Source organism: Nelumbo lutea, chromosome 2 (assembly GCF_056320005.1).
Source record: "Nelumbo lutea isolate HS-2025 chromosome 2, American lotus-T2T, whole genome shotgun sequence".
NCBI classification, from domain to species: domain Eukaryota; kingdom Viridiplantae; phylum Streptophyta; class Magnoliopsida; order Proteales; family Nelumbonaceae; genus Nelumbo; species Nelumbo lutea.
In genome coordinates, this window is record NC_142685.1 from 23,526,528 (window position 1) to 23,545,321 (window position 18,794).

The 18,794-nt window shown below is 34.4% G+C and overlaps 1 protein-coding gene and 2 long non-coding RNA genes across 11 annotated transcripts; 1 reads left to right on the top strand and 2 right to left on the bottom strand.

The window, feature by feature from the left end:
* Positions 1 to 4,799: 4,799 nt before the first annotated feature.
* On the bottom strand, positions 4,800 to 5,902 carry LOC148869210 (uncharacterized). The gene is made up of 2 exons (XR_016107938.1): positions 5,583 to 5,902; positions 4,800 to 5,467 (listed from the first exon to the last, which is right to left on the bottom strand). It is a non-coding gene; the product is annotated as an uncharacterized LOC148869210 (long non-coding RNA).
* A 5,171-nt stretch (positions 5,903 to 11,073) lies between these two features.
* LOC148869211 (FCS-Like Zinc finger 10-like) lies at positions 11,074 to 16,680 on the top strand. Of its 9 annotated transcripts, none has more exons than XR_016107356.1 (4): positions 11,074 to 11,358; positions 12,373 to 13,522; positions 13,630 to 13,846; positions 16,279 to 16,680. XR_016107356.1 is itself a non-coding variant. In XM_088970445.1 (3 exons), the coding sequence occupies exons 2-3, from the start codon at positions 12,393 to 12,395 to the stop codon at positions 13,784 to 13,786; spliced, it is 1,287 nt and encodes a 428-aa protein (XP_088826571.1). In that variant the 5' UTR covers positions 11,074 to 11,358; positions 12,373 to 12,392; the 3' UTR covers positions 13,787 to 14,187. The 9 variants fall into 9 exon arrangements, 3 of the variants coding, with proteins under 3 accessions (XP_088826571.1, XP_088826569.1, XP_088826572.1); XR_016107357.1 differs by lacking the exon at positions 16,279 to 16,680 and adding an exon at positions 14,790 to 15,155; XR_016107358.1 differs by lacking the exon at positions 16,279 to 16,680 and adding an exon at positions 14,269 to 14,604.
* LOC148869212 (uncharacterized) lies at positions 16,013 to 18,412 on the bottom strand. The gene is made up of 2 exons (XR_016107360.1): positions 16,426 to 18,412; positions 16,013 to 16,331 (listed from the first exon to the last, which is right to left on the bottom strand). It is a non-coding gene; the product is annotated as an uncharacterized LOC148869212 (long non-coding RNA).
* Positions 18,413 to 18,794: the final 382 nt, after the last annotated feature.

Genomic DNA, 18,794 nt, shown 5'->3' on the forward strand with positions numbered 1-18,794 from the left:
TCGGAAGGAGTACAAATACAAATAAAAATGCAGTATAAATATATACAAAATAATAGAAAATATAAGATTTTTGCACTCTACATATTTTGATTTATACACTCCTTCCAAACTGAGCATAATAAGGTTCTGTTTGTTTGAGGTGTTAATACATATTTACACTGTTGATTAAGAGGCTTTGGGTTCATTGAATAGTGCAAATGGAAACTGTTGATTTTTTGAAATTCATTGTTGGTTGATAGTCATCACAGTGTAAGAGTAAATACAACTTTTTATGGAATTTGGAGAAGGAGGAGTTTTACATCAATTTTATCAATGGTAACTTTCCACCGAATTTCAATATAAAACTTGCCCAGAGTGGAGTTTTAGACTCGTTTTCGATTTAAAATAACATCACATCCAAATGCTAGCAAAATCTAAGTAGAGTATAAAATTTACCTCAATTCTCTATTTACACCTCAAACAAACGCGGCCTAAAGAATTATTCCTTCTCAAAGCTTCCATGCAAAATGTAGCTAATCCTTGAAACTCAGTAGATCAAGAAACTATATTATTTAAATTTCACTAATCTGTTTTATTAGCAATAAATTTTCCGTAACTTTTTATGCAAGCAACACATTTATCCATAAAAAGAAAACATTTCATTTGCAACCTCGCATACCTCCTGATCACAACTTTTTTTTATTTTAATATATTTCTTTTTCTGGTAAACAAACAGATCGATGGCTGTTAATTAGGGCACAAATCCCAAGAAATGAAATTATTAAATGTTTTAGATTATTAAAGCAACTGGTTGATGATGTAATTAATTACGCTCAAACTAGTTGAGAAATAAAAAGCATTGATGGTATAATTTAAATCATATTAAATTGCTTATTTATAGATTTAAACAAAGTCAGATGGCCAAACCTTTGAAAAAGATAATTATATATCTAAAAACCAAATCTTAAAACTCTCTACTATTACTACAACTACTCAATGTGAGGTTAACCACAAGTCAACCAAGTATGACAACAATTGGAGCCAATATTATAAGACTTCGGCTAAGTTTGGGGGTATTTAAAAATAATTTCTTATTCCAATAAGCAGTTATTTTGGGTTGGAATCTTAAACCCTAAATCTGCAATACCTAAAAAAATAGAGTAGATTGTCTTAGACCTACTTATAGCTTAATTTATTTATAAATTAGCCTTTTATGCTGTATTTGGTACACAAAATGCATAAAAGAAAAGGGGTCAAATGCTAATGACAATTTATTTATCTAAAATGTTTCTATTTTTTTTTTTTTTAGTTTGGCAATTGCTGACCCAACCACCCATTTAATGCTGTAATTGGGTTGGATTAAGATCAGATTTAATAACATTCAAGTTCATTCCAATTATTATTAAATTCATATATATAAACTCCCTTGAAATTGGGTCTAAAAGGGATCAATTGTAGGGCTAGCAATATTTCAAAAGTTAGTGGGTTTGAGTTTCCCTTAATCATTTTCATGTCAAAATTGTTTCAATCCCTTTTATATAATTAATAAATGTGTCAATTTTGAATTAACCCACTAGTAGTAGATCATGTATGTATATTTGGATGAAATACTATTATGATATTAAGTATTACATTGAATGAATTTTATGAATTTATTTAGGTAATGAATTATTAGATGTTTATTCTATTATTTAAATCTATTTATGATTTCGTATTAATTCGAGTTATACGTGTCATTTAGTAAAGAAATAAATACGTTGATTATAATAACTCATGTTACGTGGGTTGTGTCATATTACACCTGTAATAAATAGGTCATGTTCGTGTTTAGAATTTTGACATGATTAATTAATCGTGTCATATTCGTGTCAACCCATATATTTGAATATGTCAACACGACATGAGAACAAAAATTGCCACCTTAATCAATTGTATTTGGATCGCATGTAGATCAGTTCCCTCCATCCGAAATACAGAAAATAATCAATAAAGAGAAAGTCACCACCCGCCCCGATCTTGATTATATATATTAAATATATTGTATATACATATATGATATTATTTATATTATATATATATCAAAATGTATTTAAATAAATAAATTTTCTTTTATTTATTTAAAATATTATTTATATTTTGAAAATTTCTTTTATTTTAAGTAAATTTATTTTTTAAATACTATTAATTAAAAATTTTGGGGTTTCCAAGTCCACATGAGGAATCCATCTCCATTGGGGATTGAGGATAGAGGACAATTTTTATCCCCAGTGGGAATTAGGGATAAATTGGGGTCAGGGTCAGGAAATATGATCCCACATTAAACGATGCTATAACTAGCCAGTTGGCACCATTAGGAGTCACTATAACCAAATCAACATTTAGAAAGCTAGTTACTTATAAAACATATTTTCATTTGCTTGTTCCTAGTCCCTAGTGAGACTAGGGGTGCAACTTAGGTGGGTTTTTTTGTCAAATTTTGAATGGACCTGACTTGACGCTTGAGTGAAGTAACGTAAAATGTTAACTTGGACCCACCTAAGTTACACCCTTATGTGAGACCAACCGGTTTGGTTTGAATTTGACTGTAGTATGTAATACATGTTGTGACTAGAGGTGTTCATTCAGTTTGGTTTGGAAATAGAACCTAACCGATATTTTGGTTAGGCCATTTTCATAAACTGAACATTCAGTTTGGTTTTAAATCGATTAATTTGGTTAGTTAAAGTATAAATATATTTTATATTTATATTAATAACAATTATTAAAATATATATGAACATTTATAACTAAAATACATATAGTATATTATTAATAATGTAAATAGAATTGTTAATATTAATATTAATATTTATAATTAAAATATAAATATATGTATTATTTTGGTTTGTTCAGTTTTTGTTTCAGTTTGGTTGAATTTTTTTCTCAAACTGAATTGAAAACCAAAAATCGAAGTTTCTAAACCGAAAACCAAAGTAACCAAACAGCTGAATTAGCTTTTTCGGTTCGGTTTGATTTAGTTTTCAGTTTGATAACTGAATTTTAACACCCCTACTTGTGACATGGATGCCGAACACTTGTCCAAATTTACAAATGGTTCAAATCGAACTTGGATAGGGGTGTTATTTGAATTTGATTCAATATCAATGGATATATAAAATATAGATATAAATTTGTTTCATCTACATACCTAGATATTCAATTCTATTAAGATAGTAGTAAATTCATATAAAATTAATGTAAATCTAAAAAAATAAATACAAAACAGAAAAAAAAAAATGTACCAAATTAAAAATAAATTTATCTAAACCCCAATTCCCACTTAATTCTAAAGAATTTAATACAAAAAAAAAATGATATTTTTCATATGCATACATATAATTAGATCAAACAAGATCTTAGTGGATCAAAGCAAGCAATATTTGAACCCCATCTGATTTATAAATGGATCATACATTTTTAGATTTGATAATGGCTAAATGGATATCCAACACTGACTTAAAATGGATTGGGTTAATCCATTTGTGGGGTTACCTTTGTCTGAAATTATTTTTAATCTTGCATTACCTTTATTTGCCTAACCTGATTATTTATTTATTTTTTCTTCATCGTGATATCCATGAAAGTTCTATATGGCCTGAATAATTACAAACCACCGTTCGTTTGATTTTCTCACTAATGATATGGAGGAAATCTATGTCCATATTATATAGAAGTAAACACCAAGAGTCCTTTACCCCATTGCTCACATGAACCTTATTCTCTCATTTCTCATATACGTGGTTATTTATTTTTAGTGTAAATTATAAATAGATACTATCTACTTTGGGTAGTGACAAATAAGTATTCTAAACTTTCAATTGCAACTAGTATTCTGTTAGTTAAACATTATGTAATGCCAAAAATACCCTTTTCATGTATTTTTGAGGTCCTTCTTAGACAACTAAATGAGATCTGGATTTTCTGCACAATGGTTCTTAAAACCTTCTTGTACACCCAATAAAAAAGTGCCATGTAAACACTCTCTTGTGTTAAAATTTCACATGTACTTGTTAAAGTAACAGACGTTTCAAAGTCTTCCTTATTTTTAGTATATTAAAACTTTGTTTAATTTTTTTGAAGCCTAGAGGCAATTTCTTTCAAAACAAAAACAAAAACAGCAAAGAATCAAGGTCCATGCCAGATTTGGGAGAATCCAGAATCCAGAACAGCAAATTACAAAACATCACTCTCATTCCGTTTCCATCTCTAGTCCAAGAATCCAGAACAAGTTCGGAATCCATCTCCTTCTCTAGTGCCGGTATTCATTCTCATGGTCAGATCTAATGGGCTGAAGTTACTGTTCATCATCTTCAATATTAAATACAAGCATAGTGGCGGCACTAGAACTCTCTTCCCTTCCATCTGTTTTCTCTCTATTTTATCATCTTCTTTGCCATTCTTTCTCTTCCATTTACCCTCTATTCTTCTTTCCCCCCTTTGTTTAATCACTCTTCATTGTCTTCCTAATGAGAACACTAAACCCACAGCAGTGGTACTTTCTCAGTGTTCATCGTCTTCCTAATGAGAACACAACCCAGCTGTAAAAACCACACATGTGGTTTGTCCACAGAGAACACTGTCACTGACACTATCACAAGCGGTGAGCTTGCAAAGATGTGATAGCCCTTCCCCAGTATAGGGTACCTATCAGAAATTTTGCCTTTTTTTATACCTTTTCTTTTATTTTATCTCTTATTGACCCGAAAACATTAACCTCTCCCAACTCTGGTGACAGAACAACCAACAGATCCGGAGCTTCCGAGACATAAACAAGCAAATCCTTCAATGCAAACATGTCCAATCATTCAATTAAAATATCCATAAGACAGTGTGACTAATCAGATTATCAACTTGAATATACTTATACTCGACTAAATTCTAACACAATGTCTATTAGGACCGTTTTAATGAAATAGTGGGGAGGAAAATAAGAATGAAATTTATAATGAATTCATTTCCTTATTTGAACCAGATCTGATCTTCAAGGAGACAGGGAGAAAACGCTATAAAATGGCATCATCAGAGAAACACAAGAATAGGTAAAAGCGCAAAGAATAAACTGATATTCCGTCTTAATAGATAAGCGAATTCATACTATTGAAAACCAAGGAGATAACTATGACGAATTCAGTTAGGCTTCAAGGTCTTACCAGGAGCTGGTTCGACGGTGGTCTCATTGCCAACTCCAACCACCATCCACGTATTAAAAATATGGTGAAGGAAGGGGAGTGGATTACAGTGACAGAAGAGGTTACTAAATCGTATTTAGCCTGAGATTGCACAATGCAACAGGGGAGGCCAAGCTACTTCGTTCTAGATCGTTTCTTCAAAGTGCAATGATGAATCGGGCCTATAATCAAGAGATTCGTCAGTGAAGACAATGTTTCAGTGGATAACGTCCAAGTGAGGAATGAAGACTTGGACCGCTGCTACCGTCGCCTTCCCCCAGCTGGTGTGCGAAACATAGGTTAGAGGAGGATGGGACAGAGAAGCTAAAATAATGACCAAAAATGATGCAGATGATAGGGGATAAGAAAGATCTAGAAAAAATGGTGAGAAATCACCAGAAATCCAGATGAAAACATGGGGGATATAGCCGTTGCTATGAAATCTCCCCACCGCCGCTGCTTAACTTTTGTGAGGAAGAAAGACGGTGAAGAGTTCCTTCGATCCGATCCGGTAATGGAAGAAGAAGAAGAAGAAGAAGAATAAGAAGGGGAGAAGGAAAGAGGGAGCATTCATGCGTTTAATTCCGATGGTATATCAGTCAGAGAATCGTTTCATCGTTCCCGATGGTTTATCAGTCGGAGAATCGTCTCAGTGTTCACGCGTTTAATTTCTGGAAATCGGAAGGAACTCTTATTCTCCATTGTTTGATTGTTGAACCCAGTTGGTTTATCAGTCGGAGAATTGTCTCAGCGTTCACGTATTTAATTCCAATGGTTTATCAGTCCGAGAATAAGAATTTAATTCACATGGTTTAATTTCGATTGTTTAAGTTTCTTGTTTTATATTTGAATAAGTTGAGACAAGCAACTTATCTATTTTCTTTTTTTTTTTTGAATTTTTTATTTTTTAATTTCATGTCATGTTTGAAACAACCAAAGATTCATTTTCCCAATATGGTAAATAATCTCTTCTCCTAAACTACCTCCCACACTTTCTTCAAAATTATCTCTAATTCCTATTTATCTTCTAAATTATCTCTAAAATTATCTCCAATTTAATTGAGAGTTTCTCTCCTAAATTATCTCTAATTCCTATTTATCCACTCCCATACTTTTCATCTATATCTATCTAAGAAAGTTTGGATTAAAAAATTTAAGAATTATTTAAATATTCTAACAAAATTATAAAATATATCACGTACTAACAATTTAAATTATGTTTTTCTGGATTATCAATTTAATTTTTTTAAATATTTAATAATATGTAATAGCTTTAAATATATAAAATTTAAATAACAAAAAATTGTAAATATTTTATAGATTATTTAAATATTTAAATAACTAAATATTTATCATAACTAGATTTTCAATAGTTAAAATAACAAAATTATGTAATAAATTTTAAAAAATTCTTCAAAGTAGAAAAATAATTATAACATAATATTTAAATTAATAATATTTTAATATATTACAAATTCAATAATGAAATTATGCAATCATAGTATAAATTATGATTTTATGGAAAATTAAATTCAATAAATAATTAATATTTTAAAATTTAAATATTTTACATATTATTTAGGTATTTAAATAACTAAATGTTTTAAATAACAAAATATTTAACATAACTAGATTTAAAATAGTTAAAATAAATAAATTAGGTAATCAATTTAAAAAAAAATTCTAAAAGGTGGAAAATAATTATAACATAATATTGAAATTAATAATAATTTAATATTTTTACATAATATTATAAATAATTAAATTCACTTATATCAAGTAATAATTTCAGAAAATAACTTTCATAAAAAATAATATTTATTAATAATAATTTTAAACTCTTAATCTATATTTATTATATAATTATATATACTAAAATTAATATTTATTATCTTTTGTGATAAATGTATTTTCAATAATATATATAAATTTATTTTGTTAAGTTATTTAATAGAAAACTTTCAATAATTATTGAAGATTAAATTACTATTATTGAAATTTTTAAATTTAATTTATTGTACTTATTGTATTTATTGTGTTTTGTTATAAGTTATTGATTAATATTTAGTAGAGATTAAACTATTATTTGAGATTATACTATTTATTGACTATGTTAATATATTTTTAGTACTTATTGTATTTTTGTAATTTCTGTAATTATTGTAGTTTTCATTATCAATATATTTTCAACAATTGTGTATTTTTCTATAAATTTTCAATAATTATGGGAGATTAGACTATTGTTATTTATTAGAGATAAGACTATTAATTTAGATGAAATTATGAGTGTTAATGAGTTGCTTCGGTGCGATCATAGGGTATTTGGCCAACCAAATTGACCTAGTTAGGTTAGGGAGTTGGTTAGCTGAAATCGACTAACTTTTTGTGAAAACCGATCCACTAAAGTTGTATTGGTTTGGATTGATTTTTTTTGTTTGGTCAGTCTGTTCAAAATATTTAAACTTAAAATTTTAATTTAATTTTAAAAAAGATAGTGCGATTATTAAATAATAAATTTAAAAATTAGATTTATGATATAAAACATTTTAGACTAAGAAATATGGGAAAATTACCACTTTTTCATATTTAAATATAAAATATTAATATATATCCATGGTTAGGTCGTTCAATTTTGGTGGGTTTACAAATGGCCAAAGTGGAACTGATCCAATTTGGTCAAATTGGGAAATTTTTTAACCAAAGTCAACCTAAAATACTAGAAAACCGACTAACTTGGGTCGAGTTAATTGGGCTGGTTGGTTTCATCAGTTTGATAAATAAACCTAACTGAAATTAATTATTGTTATTTTTGTATTATAAAAATTTTATTAAAAATAGTATATAAAATATGAATAATTATTAATTATTTAAAAAGTTAAAAATATAAAACAATTGTATACTCTTATGTGTTTCTATTAGGGTCATTTATTAAAACACACTTTTAGGGATGGCAATTTTCCCCATCACCGACGGGGACCTAACTTCCCCAACCCAATGGGGTTGTATATATATGTATGTATATATATATATATATATATATATATATATATATTAAATATACTATTCTATTATTTATATTATATATCAAAATATATTTAAAACATTATTTATAATTAAATTTTTTATTTATTTTAAAAAATACTATTATTTGAAAACATTTTGGGGATTCGGGTTCCCACGGGGAGCCCATCCCCATCAGGGATTGAGGATGGGGGTTAATTTCATAATCGAGGTCGGGGCCTTAGACCCACGATTTTATTAAGGAGTGTTTGTTTTGCCCTTAGGCCCATGATTTTTTATTCCAAAAATACCCCTAACACTTTTTTTGTATAAAAAAACAAAATTAAACAAATGTAGCCAATAGAGTGGTTGTCTATGTCTTATTAAGGGCAAAGTGGCATTTTTCTTTTTGTTTTCTTTTGATTAAATTTATTTAAATGAACATTAGGGTCAACACTTTCATTTTCCATTGTCATCTAATGGAAGATTGATTAAATCCATTGCAAATTCTAAGTGGTGTTTTAGTAAAATGCCGATTATAGGGTAGATTTTAGTAAATCCATGAAACTATAAGGGGCATTTTAGTGTATGACCCTTTTTATTATTTAGCTTTTTCTTAATAAATTTCGTGCATCACACGGGTTTTATAAAAGTAACAAAGAAATAAAATAATTGGGTTTAAAATCATAAAACATTATTTGATGATAAGAGATTATTTATTGAATGAATTTTACCTTTAAGCTTAAAAAATAATAAAACTATTGAGACCTCATTCATTTTGACTTACCTAGGTATGTGACTTTATTCGGACAAATGTTTCCCAAGTAAAACTTACTAATCCTTTAGGAGGGTACTGGTAATTGATACTCCCTCGAATCATTGCTTACCATGGGACCCAATATAGAAACGAATGAATGTAAGGATTGTGGTCACCTAGCTAATAAACTTATCTCCCACTAAATACCAATAAATGAATAGTGCCTAAGACTCAATTTGAGAAGAGTGAAAATACAAATATGTACCATACAAATACAAATATATACAAGGTTTTTATTGCACTCTTTCTAGCCCGAGCCTAAACAATAAAAAGTGTAAAGGCACTCAAATACTCAACTACTCGATCCATCATAGACGAGGACAATGGGCTACCAATATATACCATGGATATGGTAATATGAGAGGTGGTATCAACAATCAAAATGCAAAGAAATAAAACATTGTGATACTCTAATCACCAAATGTCCTCGACCCAATGAGATTATAAGCAATCCATAAAAAATCATGGTTTCCATCTAATATATTTTTATTGATTTTCTAATTTATTTATCAAAACCTCTACCTATGAACTATGATACAATTCCCTTTTTATTTGATAAATTCTCCTTTACATTGTACAACCAATAAAAGTTTATGAGATAAGGGTATCAAAAACACCCCCTATAAACAATACCCAAAAGTTCTTCTAATGGAATATTCATTAAACCAAGAATCACAATTCACAAGATCATACTACAACCTCCAATACACATCATATTAATTTAGTACCCGCTTGTACCATATCACAGGGACTAACATGTAATTTTGCTAAAGTACTTTATTTTTATTTTATAAGAAAGGCTAGTCATATTTAATTACAAGAACCCTATGGTATCTAGAGACCATATATTTTATTTTTATTTAAACAAAGCCTGATACTTCCCAGAAAAAGATTTACAGTTTTCATAAAAGAAAATTCAATTCTTTATTTTATTCCGTATCTGTTGGAATTTTTCGTTATTTGTGACCATGGTTAGCCTGATAAATAATTGCAGTTGCAAACTAAAAAAACCCTTTTCAGAAAAATGAAATCTATAAATTATCTGTAAATCCACTAAAATATGTCATCTTCTCTTTGTCCTAAAGATGAGCAACATCACGACGGCACTCCCGCTATATCATCATGATAGCCACGTTGCAGCACAAGAGGAAATGCCATTGTTATGGTGGGAGTGCCCTCACGGTAGGACGACTCTTGTTTGAATTTTACTTTTCGATCGTTCTCTGATCTCTCTTGGATGGTGGGTACGTGGTGCCTGCAGGTACGGTGGGTCCCACGGAAGGACACCATACACTGACCACTGGTAGTACGAGAAAGCAGACCCACCGTTCGATGACCCAGCCATGCACAGGGAATCTTTGGTCTCGGACTGTCGGATTGCACGGGGATGCGCGTCGCGGGCGGATACGTGTCGCTCCAGATCTGCAACAGGAAATCATGAAAAGCTGAGTCACCGAAAACGACAGAAAGGACTGTACTTGAAAGAGAAAAAAATAAAGAGAAAGCGAGAAGGGAATGATAACTCGAGTCAGCTTTCACTTGGGTTAATCTAACTCGAGTTTCCACGTGGCATACGGAAGGGACCCACCAAATCATAAACTAACGGTTTATCGACGGCGTCAACTGACGTTTCGTGGCGCGCAGTGAGGCGAACGAACGGAGACGCGTTTGGCGGTTTAATTGCTGTTAAAACCGTCAGTAGGTGTTTCGTAACTCCGGACAACCGTTGAGCGAACTCGGCGATGTGGAAGAAATCAGAGTCCCTCACGGGAAGGCTGATAACGTATTGTCTATTGTGAAATGACAAGAATGCTTGTAGATATTTGGCCACTTGTGACAAATGATGAGGGTATCTAAGTCATTTTATACATACGCTTTTCGGAAGCGCGAGTATTTGAGCATATAGGGCCGATCAAAATCAAGCAAGAAGCGAGTCAGCGACGTTAAGACAAACAGGTGAACCGTGGTTAATTGAACCCCAGCAGTCAGCTTTGTCTTTTTTTCTGATGACTCTCCAGAAAAGGGAAAAAGAAAGAAAATAAGAACTTTTCTTTAGCAGAGTTTAGCTCTAGAGTGGAGAATAATACGAGTACGTATTTAGGAGTATACGTATATCTTGTCAATCATGGCAGTGAGAGAGAGGAGAGAAGTATATCAGAAGCCTCACTGTTTCGCTGATTTTGATGCATGCAAGGCAGGAAGGGAAGGAAAAAACTTGAAAAGGCAGAAAAAAGGGTAGAGAACAGGGGTGGAGAGGAGTACTGCGCAAGATTCATACCTTTGTCAACATATATTTTTAGTGCATCTGTGTGACTCCTCAGCCCCATCTGTAAAGTTCTCAGAGGAGAAAACCAGGTGGGTTTTCCATTTCTTTCCCGATCCTCTGTTGTATTCCTTATTCGGGTGATTCTTTAGACTCCCGTTTGATGCATTTTGGAGTTTGGAGTATGAAAAACCAGGTTAAACTTTTGAGTCGCTTCGCTGTTGATTTTTCTTTCACCTCCCCTGTGCCTGGTCTGTATCAGTGTATGGTCCATGAACTTGTTTGATGCATTCACGGAGCTTCCCAGTCTGGGTATTTTCTATTTTGATGATTTGCTAGGCCCTTATTGATACATTCTTCTTGGAGTTCCTTTTTTTTTTTGTATTTTCTTCACGGGGTTTTAGTTGTTGGGTCCAACAGATGGCCAGATGAGTTTAAGATTTTTTTCACCTGCATGCATGATTCTCTGGTTCTTACTTCTCACAGAGTTTCTGATGTCTTCACGGAATATTTCTTCTGGGTCTTACAATTACTTTGCGGAAATTAGATGGGATGGTCCTCATGCATTTCTTCAGTGATCTTGAGCTTATATCTTAGTGTGTATCGGAGGAAGCATTTCCCTATAGTGTTTGTTTAATATTTGATCCATATTTTCCCATGTGGTTTCAGAGGCTTTGTGAGATTTTGAAATTTCTTCAATGATCTTACTGTCTGTATAGCTGATTTTTACTATTCAGGTGTTTTGAAAATTTTGAATTTTGTAATTATTTTACATAATATTCCTCTAACAAGTCCTCCATGCAAGCTTCTTTGAATTCTTAGTCCATGTAAACTCCATAATATCACTATCTCTTTCTGCTTTTTTATCTTTTCTGGATGCATGAGATATCATAGTCTTCGTTTATGAATTATAATTTTGGTTTCATAAATCTATTACCATGGTTCTCATTTCTGCGCCACCTGTGGCTCATTATTGTCATATTATGGTAATCCATGTTGAGAAAATTTAGAAATCTTTGTTGATTTTTATTGATACATAAATTGTATCAATGTGGCTTTTCCATTTGTTGATCTTAATGCTGAGAAAGAATTTATGGTTTCTTCAGGGAGCGGAGGTCTTGAAATAATGCTGAGGAAGAGGAGCAGATCACTTCAGAAAGATCAATATAAGGGCCATCTAATGCCTGATTGTGCTTCAGAATCGGGTTTTCAATCTGATGTTTCAGAGCAGAAGCATAAAGGCAGTTCTTTTTTCAGAGTTCCTGATCTGTTTGTAGGGTTCTGTTCCAAGGGTTTATCAGATTCTGAGTCAGCTAGGAGCCCTACATCTCCTCTGGATTATAGGGTTTTCTCAAATATAGGCAACCCCTTCAGGTCCCCAAGATCATGCCTTGATGGCCGTCAAAAGAGCTGGGGTTGCAGTAAAGTGGGCCTTAGCATTGTGGATTCACTCAATGATGAATCCAAACCATCCGGGAAAGTTTTCCAATCATCAGAGAGTAGGAATATTCTATTTGGGTCTCAACTGAAGGTGAGCATCCCTTCTCCCCAGAGCCATCTGAATGGCTCACCTGATTCTTTTGCGTCACCTAGATCCCTGCCCAAAAGCTTACTAACATTGCCACATCCTGAGGCCAAATCACCCCATTTTCAAATGTATAACTCTGAAATTGTTTTTGGAGATGGAGAAATGCAATTTGGGGTTGAGACAGTTGGAAAAAACCGATCTTGTCTATCAGATTCTGGCAGGTCGTCACCATCCTACGACTTCAGCATGTCCCCATCACCGCAAACCAGCTTAACAAATGCCGAAGATTTTTGTTCAGATCAGAAATCCACACAATTGGGTTCACCTTCAGTTATTAGTGGAGAGAAAAATTTAGACAATTGTTTGAGTAAGGAACCAAGTTTAGGCAATTCTTTGGGTATGAAACCAAGTTCACTTCCAATATCTATTGGCTCTGGCCATGAATTTATGGCATCTCTTTCTGCAAGTGAGATAGAGCTTTCTGAGGATTATACTTGTGTAATTTCTCATGGCCCAAACCCCCGGACAACTCACATTTTTGGTGACTGCATTTTGGAATGTCATACCAAGGAGTCAACCAGTTGTAAGAAGGAAAAGCTGGAGATTGAATCGCCTTGCGTGGATAAGTGCTTGGATGGTCCTGTAATGTACCCTTCCAATGATTTTTTGAGCTTCTGTTACTCTTGCAAGAAGAAATTGGATGAGAAGAAGGACATTTACATGTACAGGTTAGCCTTACCCAAACTTCTTTTACCTCTGTTATGCTCCCTGTCTGGATATAGCATGAGTAATTGTTGCATTTTGAAATTAACTTACTTTCTTTTATCAATTCCAGAGGTGAGAAAGCATTTTGCAGCTTCATCTGCCGCTCTCAGGAGATTTTAATTGAGGAGGAAATGGAGAAAAACATCAATAATTGCTCTGAATGCTCTCCCGAGTCCACTAGTCCTGAGGAAATCTTCCTATCAGGCATGGTGGTAGCTATACAATAAAAGTGCTAGTACTGTTACTTGTCCCATGCCACCTTTCCATGATTGATGAAATTGCCAGAGGTAAGCACCCCAGATCATCTGTTGACAAAGAGCTGTCTATGTGAATCTGTTTAGCAGCCATGGATGATCAATATGTACATTCACCGTTTGCTGATTGTGTTTCAGTGTTCATGGCATTGGTTGGTTATGGGTGGCAGTCTGCTAGTTTTTGTTTTCTTTCCTTTTCCATAATTGGGCCATTACCAGAATTTGAAGCCTAGGTTTTAAGGTGACATAATTTTGTTTTGGAAGGGTAGAAGCTGATGTTCTGGCTCCCCGCTTTTTGTTTTCCATCACCCTTTGGTAGAGTCATTTTAACTGGATAGGCTCATGATTGAATATAAGCTACCTTTACATACAAATGTTGCACTTGTTTCTATTTCAATTCTGTTTGTTTTTCCCTGAAGCTGGACACTATTAATGTGTTGCATTTCATTGTGGAGGTAAATTTGGCAGTTGAAGCAATGGCTGATCTTATTCATTGTCCCCACAAGGGACCCTAGAGCACAGAAAAACATTGTTTCACCAGTACTCTGTAAGAACTAAGAACAAGACCCATCTAGGCAGGTGGTGGAATTTGTAGTTACCCCTGATGATTATGTCTCTCATATAGGCCTGAGATATGAGTTGATTCATAACCTGAGAAACAACCATCAAGACATAACCTTTGCCTTGCACTATACTGTAAAAAATGCATATCTGTTTCTCTTCATCCATGTGAATAAATACAATTGCTAAGCCGCCCGATGTGGCAGCTGATGGGTTGAATCTTCCTTTAATCTTATTGAGCATGAAACAGGTATGGTAACATGAGCTTGTGAGTTCTCCAGCTGTATACACACAGTAACCTCATGTTCTTTTATCACACTGCACTCTGGTTGCTTGAAGGGTTCCACTTTTTTCAGCTTTTTTAACACCCCAATTGCTAAACCTCCCTGCTGTTTGTTTCCACAAATTTTTGCAGGAATCACTTCAGAAGCATTAAATTGTTTTAATTCTAGAGGATTTGCATGTGCATTGTCTTCTTAGTCAATATTGTGGTAGGTTCAGTACGTTCCCAATCCAATCAAGGCAGTCTGCATAGAGATATGGAATTTATGAACTGCCCTAATCGACCAAAGGAGATCAAATATGCACATTTAATGCTGTAGGACTGATTTTGTATAGCTATATAGGGTATTTCATTTGATGGAAAATGTTGCACCACCTTCTGTCGAGCCTCCTTGACGCATCCGATGAGACAGATATTGGGAGTTATTTTATTAAGTTGTAATCCTATTTCTGCCGTGTTCAAGTACAAATCCATTGCTATCATTGACGTCCAGAAGAATCCATTCATCTCAGTGATACTTTCTGAACTTTGAAAGCCTTGTTATAATACTTCTAGGCTTAACATGCCCAGCAGCAGTGCACATCATATCCACTTCAGTGCAGTTCCTTTTGATACAAACATGGGCCAATGTATCATCCACCATATCCGGACTCCTTGGAAACGATACCCAAAAACAGAGTCGACTAACAAGAAGTCCACACCAAGCCAATAAGCAGAACCAACTAACCAAAAGTCCAAAACCCAATTTCTGTCATGGTTTATTTCATCAGATTTTGATTTCAATGCCCCAGACAGACCATTCAAGCTATCTTGAATTATGCCTCTCTTCAAGATTGCAAGCTGCAACTCTTTGAAGAATTTCAAATTCCATTACCACAGAAGCACGACATCTTCGATGAAAGCCATGAAAAAGGCAAGGTTTATAAATGAAAGTCCAGCAATCATAGAAGTCAGATGCCAGTAGCATTTTAAAAAGTCACTCCTACATGGTACAGATATTTACTTAACAAGTTTTTCTTTCCTCTAGTTTAATTTTCTCCCAGTTTCTCTCTACTCCCTCTTCATTTGTTAATGGCTCTGTTTTGAGTTGCAAATTTTGGTAGCAAAGATTTCAATTTTCAACCGAGTAGTTTTCAAAAGGAGGAAAGTGGAAGGGGGGGGGGGGGGGGTTCTAGAAAAAGTATGGAGGAGTGTACTTCAACAAGATAGGGACAGTCACCCAGACACCCGGTATTTAGGGGGGGGGGGGCGGAGTTGGTCAACTGGCAAATTGATCACCATTCCTGTGTTTATTTGCTGCTATATTAGGTTGTAATCAAAGATATGGAAGAGTATATACCCTCCTGCAAGGTGGATAAGCAATTTACCTGCATATTTATAATTCTCTTCTTCTCATTTCTCTCTTTACTTGAATAACTTGTATTACACAAGAATGTTGGAATTTTATTTATCCAGACAAATTTTACTGGAAAAGCACTTGTCCGAATAAACATAAACAAACAGGGCCTAAAGATTTCCCATTTGTTTTTCAATTCCATGTCACGAATCTCACTTATCTCCTCTACTTTCTCCACTTCCTTTTGGTATATCTCCCTCGGCTTCATGTGTATTTCTCTTCCAGGAAGCTTGATGGTGTAGTTTCAGCCATGGTAGGCTCCTGAGCAAAGACACGCACTGAAACAAAACAAGTGGTGGTAGTTTCCAGAAGTGAAATTTAAAAGATTCAAAGAAGAATTAGAATTGGTTTTCTGGGTTTCTGTGAGCTCACCAGATCTTCCAACTGCATGAATGAATTGGGAAGCCAGCATTCGTTCGATATCTATCTGATTCTCATCCAAGTTCCAACTTCCAACGCGGCAGCAATCTATCACTTTTTTGAAACGAGAGCACATTCTGTTCTGTCTTTGATCGTTTCTTCAAGTACAAAGCTGCCCTTCCATGTATTTTGAAACAAAAAAGACAAATTATGTATAAAGACAATAAGTAATTAATAAATAAAAGTTTAGGACTTGTTTGGCGTAAACCAACAATATTAATTCAAATTTAAGAGCGATTCGGGCAATCCGATCCGATCAACGGATCAATGGACTTCTCTGATCATCCCATCGGGTGTCCCCGTCAGAAGTTGATTGGACAATCCAGATAGGTGGACCATTGCATGATTGTGTCCGCTGTCCAGATAAGGTTGGTAATAATACAACTGAAACCTGAGAGCAATTTATGTTTGGGTGGGTCCCAGACAAGGTTTTTAAAAACGAACCGATCTTCCGGTTAAGCGGTTCAACCGTCCGAGTTGAACGGTTCGACTCGTGATATCATAAATAAATTAAAATAAAAATATTTTTATAAATAATAAAAAAACATTAAATTAAATAAAAACAGAAAAAAATATAGAAATTAAAACTATATAAATACAAAAGTTATACAGTACAAAATACATAAAAATATAAAAATAAAATACAGAAAAATTCTAAAAGTACAGAAAAAACACAAAAATAAAAAATAAAAAAATATAGAAAAATAAAACTATCTAAATAATTAACAATTAAGGAAACCAACATGAATAAAATTTATAACCAACAGATTATTAGATGACCATGACATTGTTGGAGGGCCTTAGTAAAATTTAAAACCAACTGAATTCAATTAGTTTTACTCTGGAAAGCCTCATCGTCATCTCTAACTCCAAAGACTGCATGAAAAAGAAGTAGAGGTAATCCAATGCCAAGTGACAAAAGAAGGTTAATAGCGCTCAATTAAATCGGCAATGGCAACCAACGGGGCAGTGACAGGAAGTTAGGAAGCATCAGAAAATCAGTCAAGCTTGTAATTTGTATCATCGGAAGAACCAAAATATATCTAGTTTTGAAATTGCCACCATTGTCAATAAGGTCCCAAACACCAAAGGTCTTTGCAAGAGGCTCAGAAAAGATCATGGCCCAGACAGTGAGAGCGTAAGATAATCCCGCTGAATCCTGAAAAATGGGTTCTTGGGGAAGCGTGGTAGGGGAGGGTAGGGCTGTCACCGCTTGATAGAGGCAGAAGCCAGGGCCACCGGAGCTATCTACGTCGAGTGTGTCGATTGAAAGAGGAGGGGAGACAACTCAAATGCCAGTGCAGAAAGAGTCGTGCCGTTCAAAGCTTCTAAGATCCATTGCTCGATTTTGCATGCTCTGCTCCCAAAATGCAGAGAGACTTGCGAGGGCAGATCCGGGTTGGTTGGTCCGGAAAGTCATGGGAGAGGCAGGCTAAATGAAATAATATACTGGAAACTACGCAAGTTTCTGATGGTTCGCATTGCAGCAGCTTCTGGGCTAATTGGGGCTGCAAATTTTCTGCGTTTTTGAGCTATGAATTCCTTGACATGCTCAAGCTTGGCTATCATTGCCCCCGCCATGGCACCAGCAACAAAGATGGTCACCGCCGATAATGGTGGTGTGACTGTGTCGGTGGGCTTGGGCTTGGTTGCAGGTGATTGCCGTTGCAAGTGCTGCTGCAAGCCTGCAACTGTTATTGCTGCTAGAAACCCCCTCCCGCCGCTGCAAAATCGCCGGACCTGTTACTACCGTAACTGTTACTGCTGGACGGCTGGATCTGCTGCAAAATCAACGCTGGCCGCCGTAGATGAAGCTGACCGCCGTCGCCGGTCGCCGGTCTCTGTGAATCGTCGTCGTCGCTGTGTGTCACCGTCGAACGCCGTAGGTTGTAGTCGGTTGCGTGTGAGGGCTGAGAGGAGGGAAGGTTAGAACGAAGATGGGGGTCGTTCTAACCCTAAGCATTCGTAATATTTGGGGTCTGGGATATAGGAGTCATTTTATTTTTTATTTTTTATTTTATTTAAATCAACGAAAATAAAAAATATAATCCGCAAATCGCTGTCCGGGTCTAACGGTTTATCGGTTTGACCGCCCGGGTCAGCGGTTTGCTGACCTTTTCAACGGTTTTTTAAGAATTGCCCATTTATAGTATAACCGGACCCGGGGGCCTGACCGGTTACCGCTTTTTTCGGTCCGGTCCGGTTTTGAAAACCATGGTTCCAGTACTCCCACCATTTGGTTAAGTGGTTTCTGATGTTATTTGCTTTATTTGTGGCCTTAGTGGAAATTATAGAGCCGGGTTAACCCACGTAAGTTGGAG

Excerpts from the sequence above, each read along its gene's own strand:
- LOC148869211 (XM_088970443.1), top strand. The coding sequence starts at position 11,539 with ATGAACTTGTTTGATGCATTCACGGAGCTTCCCAGTCTGG. Across the intron at positions 11,579-12,372 it reads CACGGAGCTTCCCAGTCTGG|GGAGCGGAGGTCTTGAAATA; the intron begins GTATTTTCTATT and ends TGGTTTCTTCAG. Across the intron at positions 13,523-13,629 it reads AAGGACATTTACATGTACAG|AGGTGAGAAAGCATTTTGCA; the intron begins GTTAGCCTTACC and ends TATCAATTCCAG.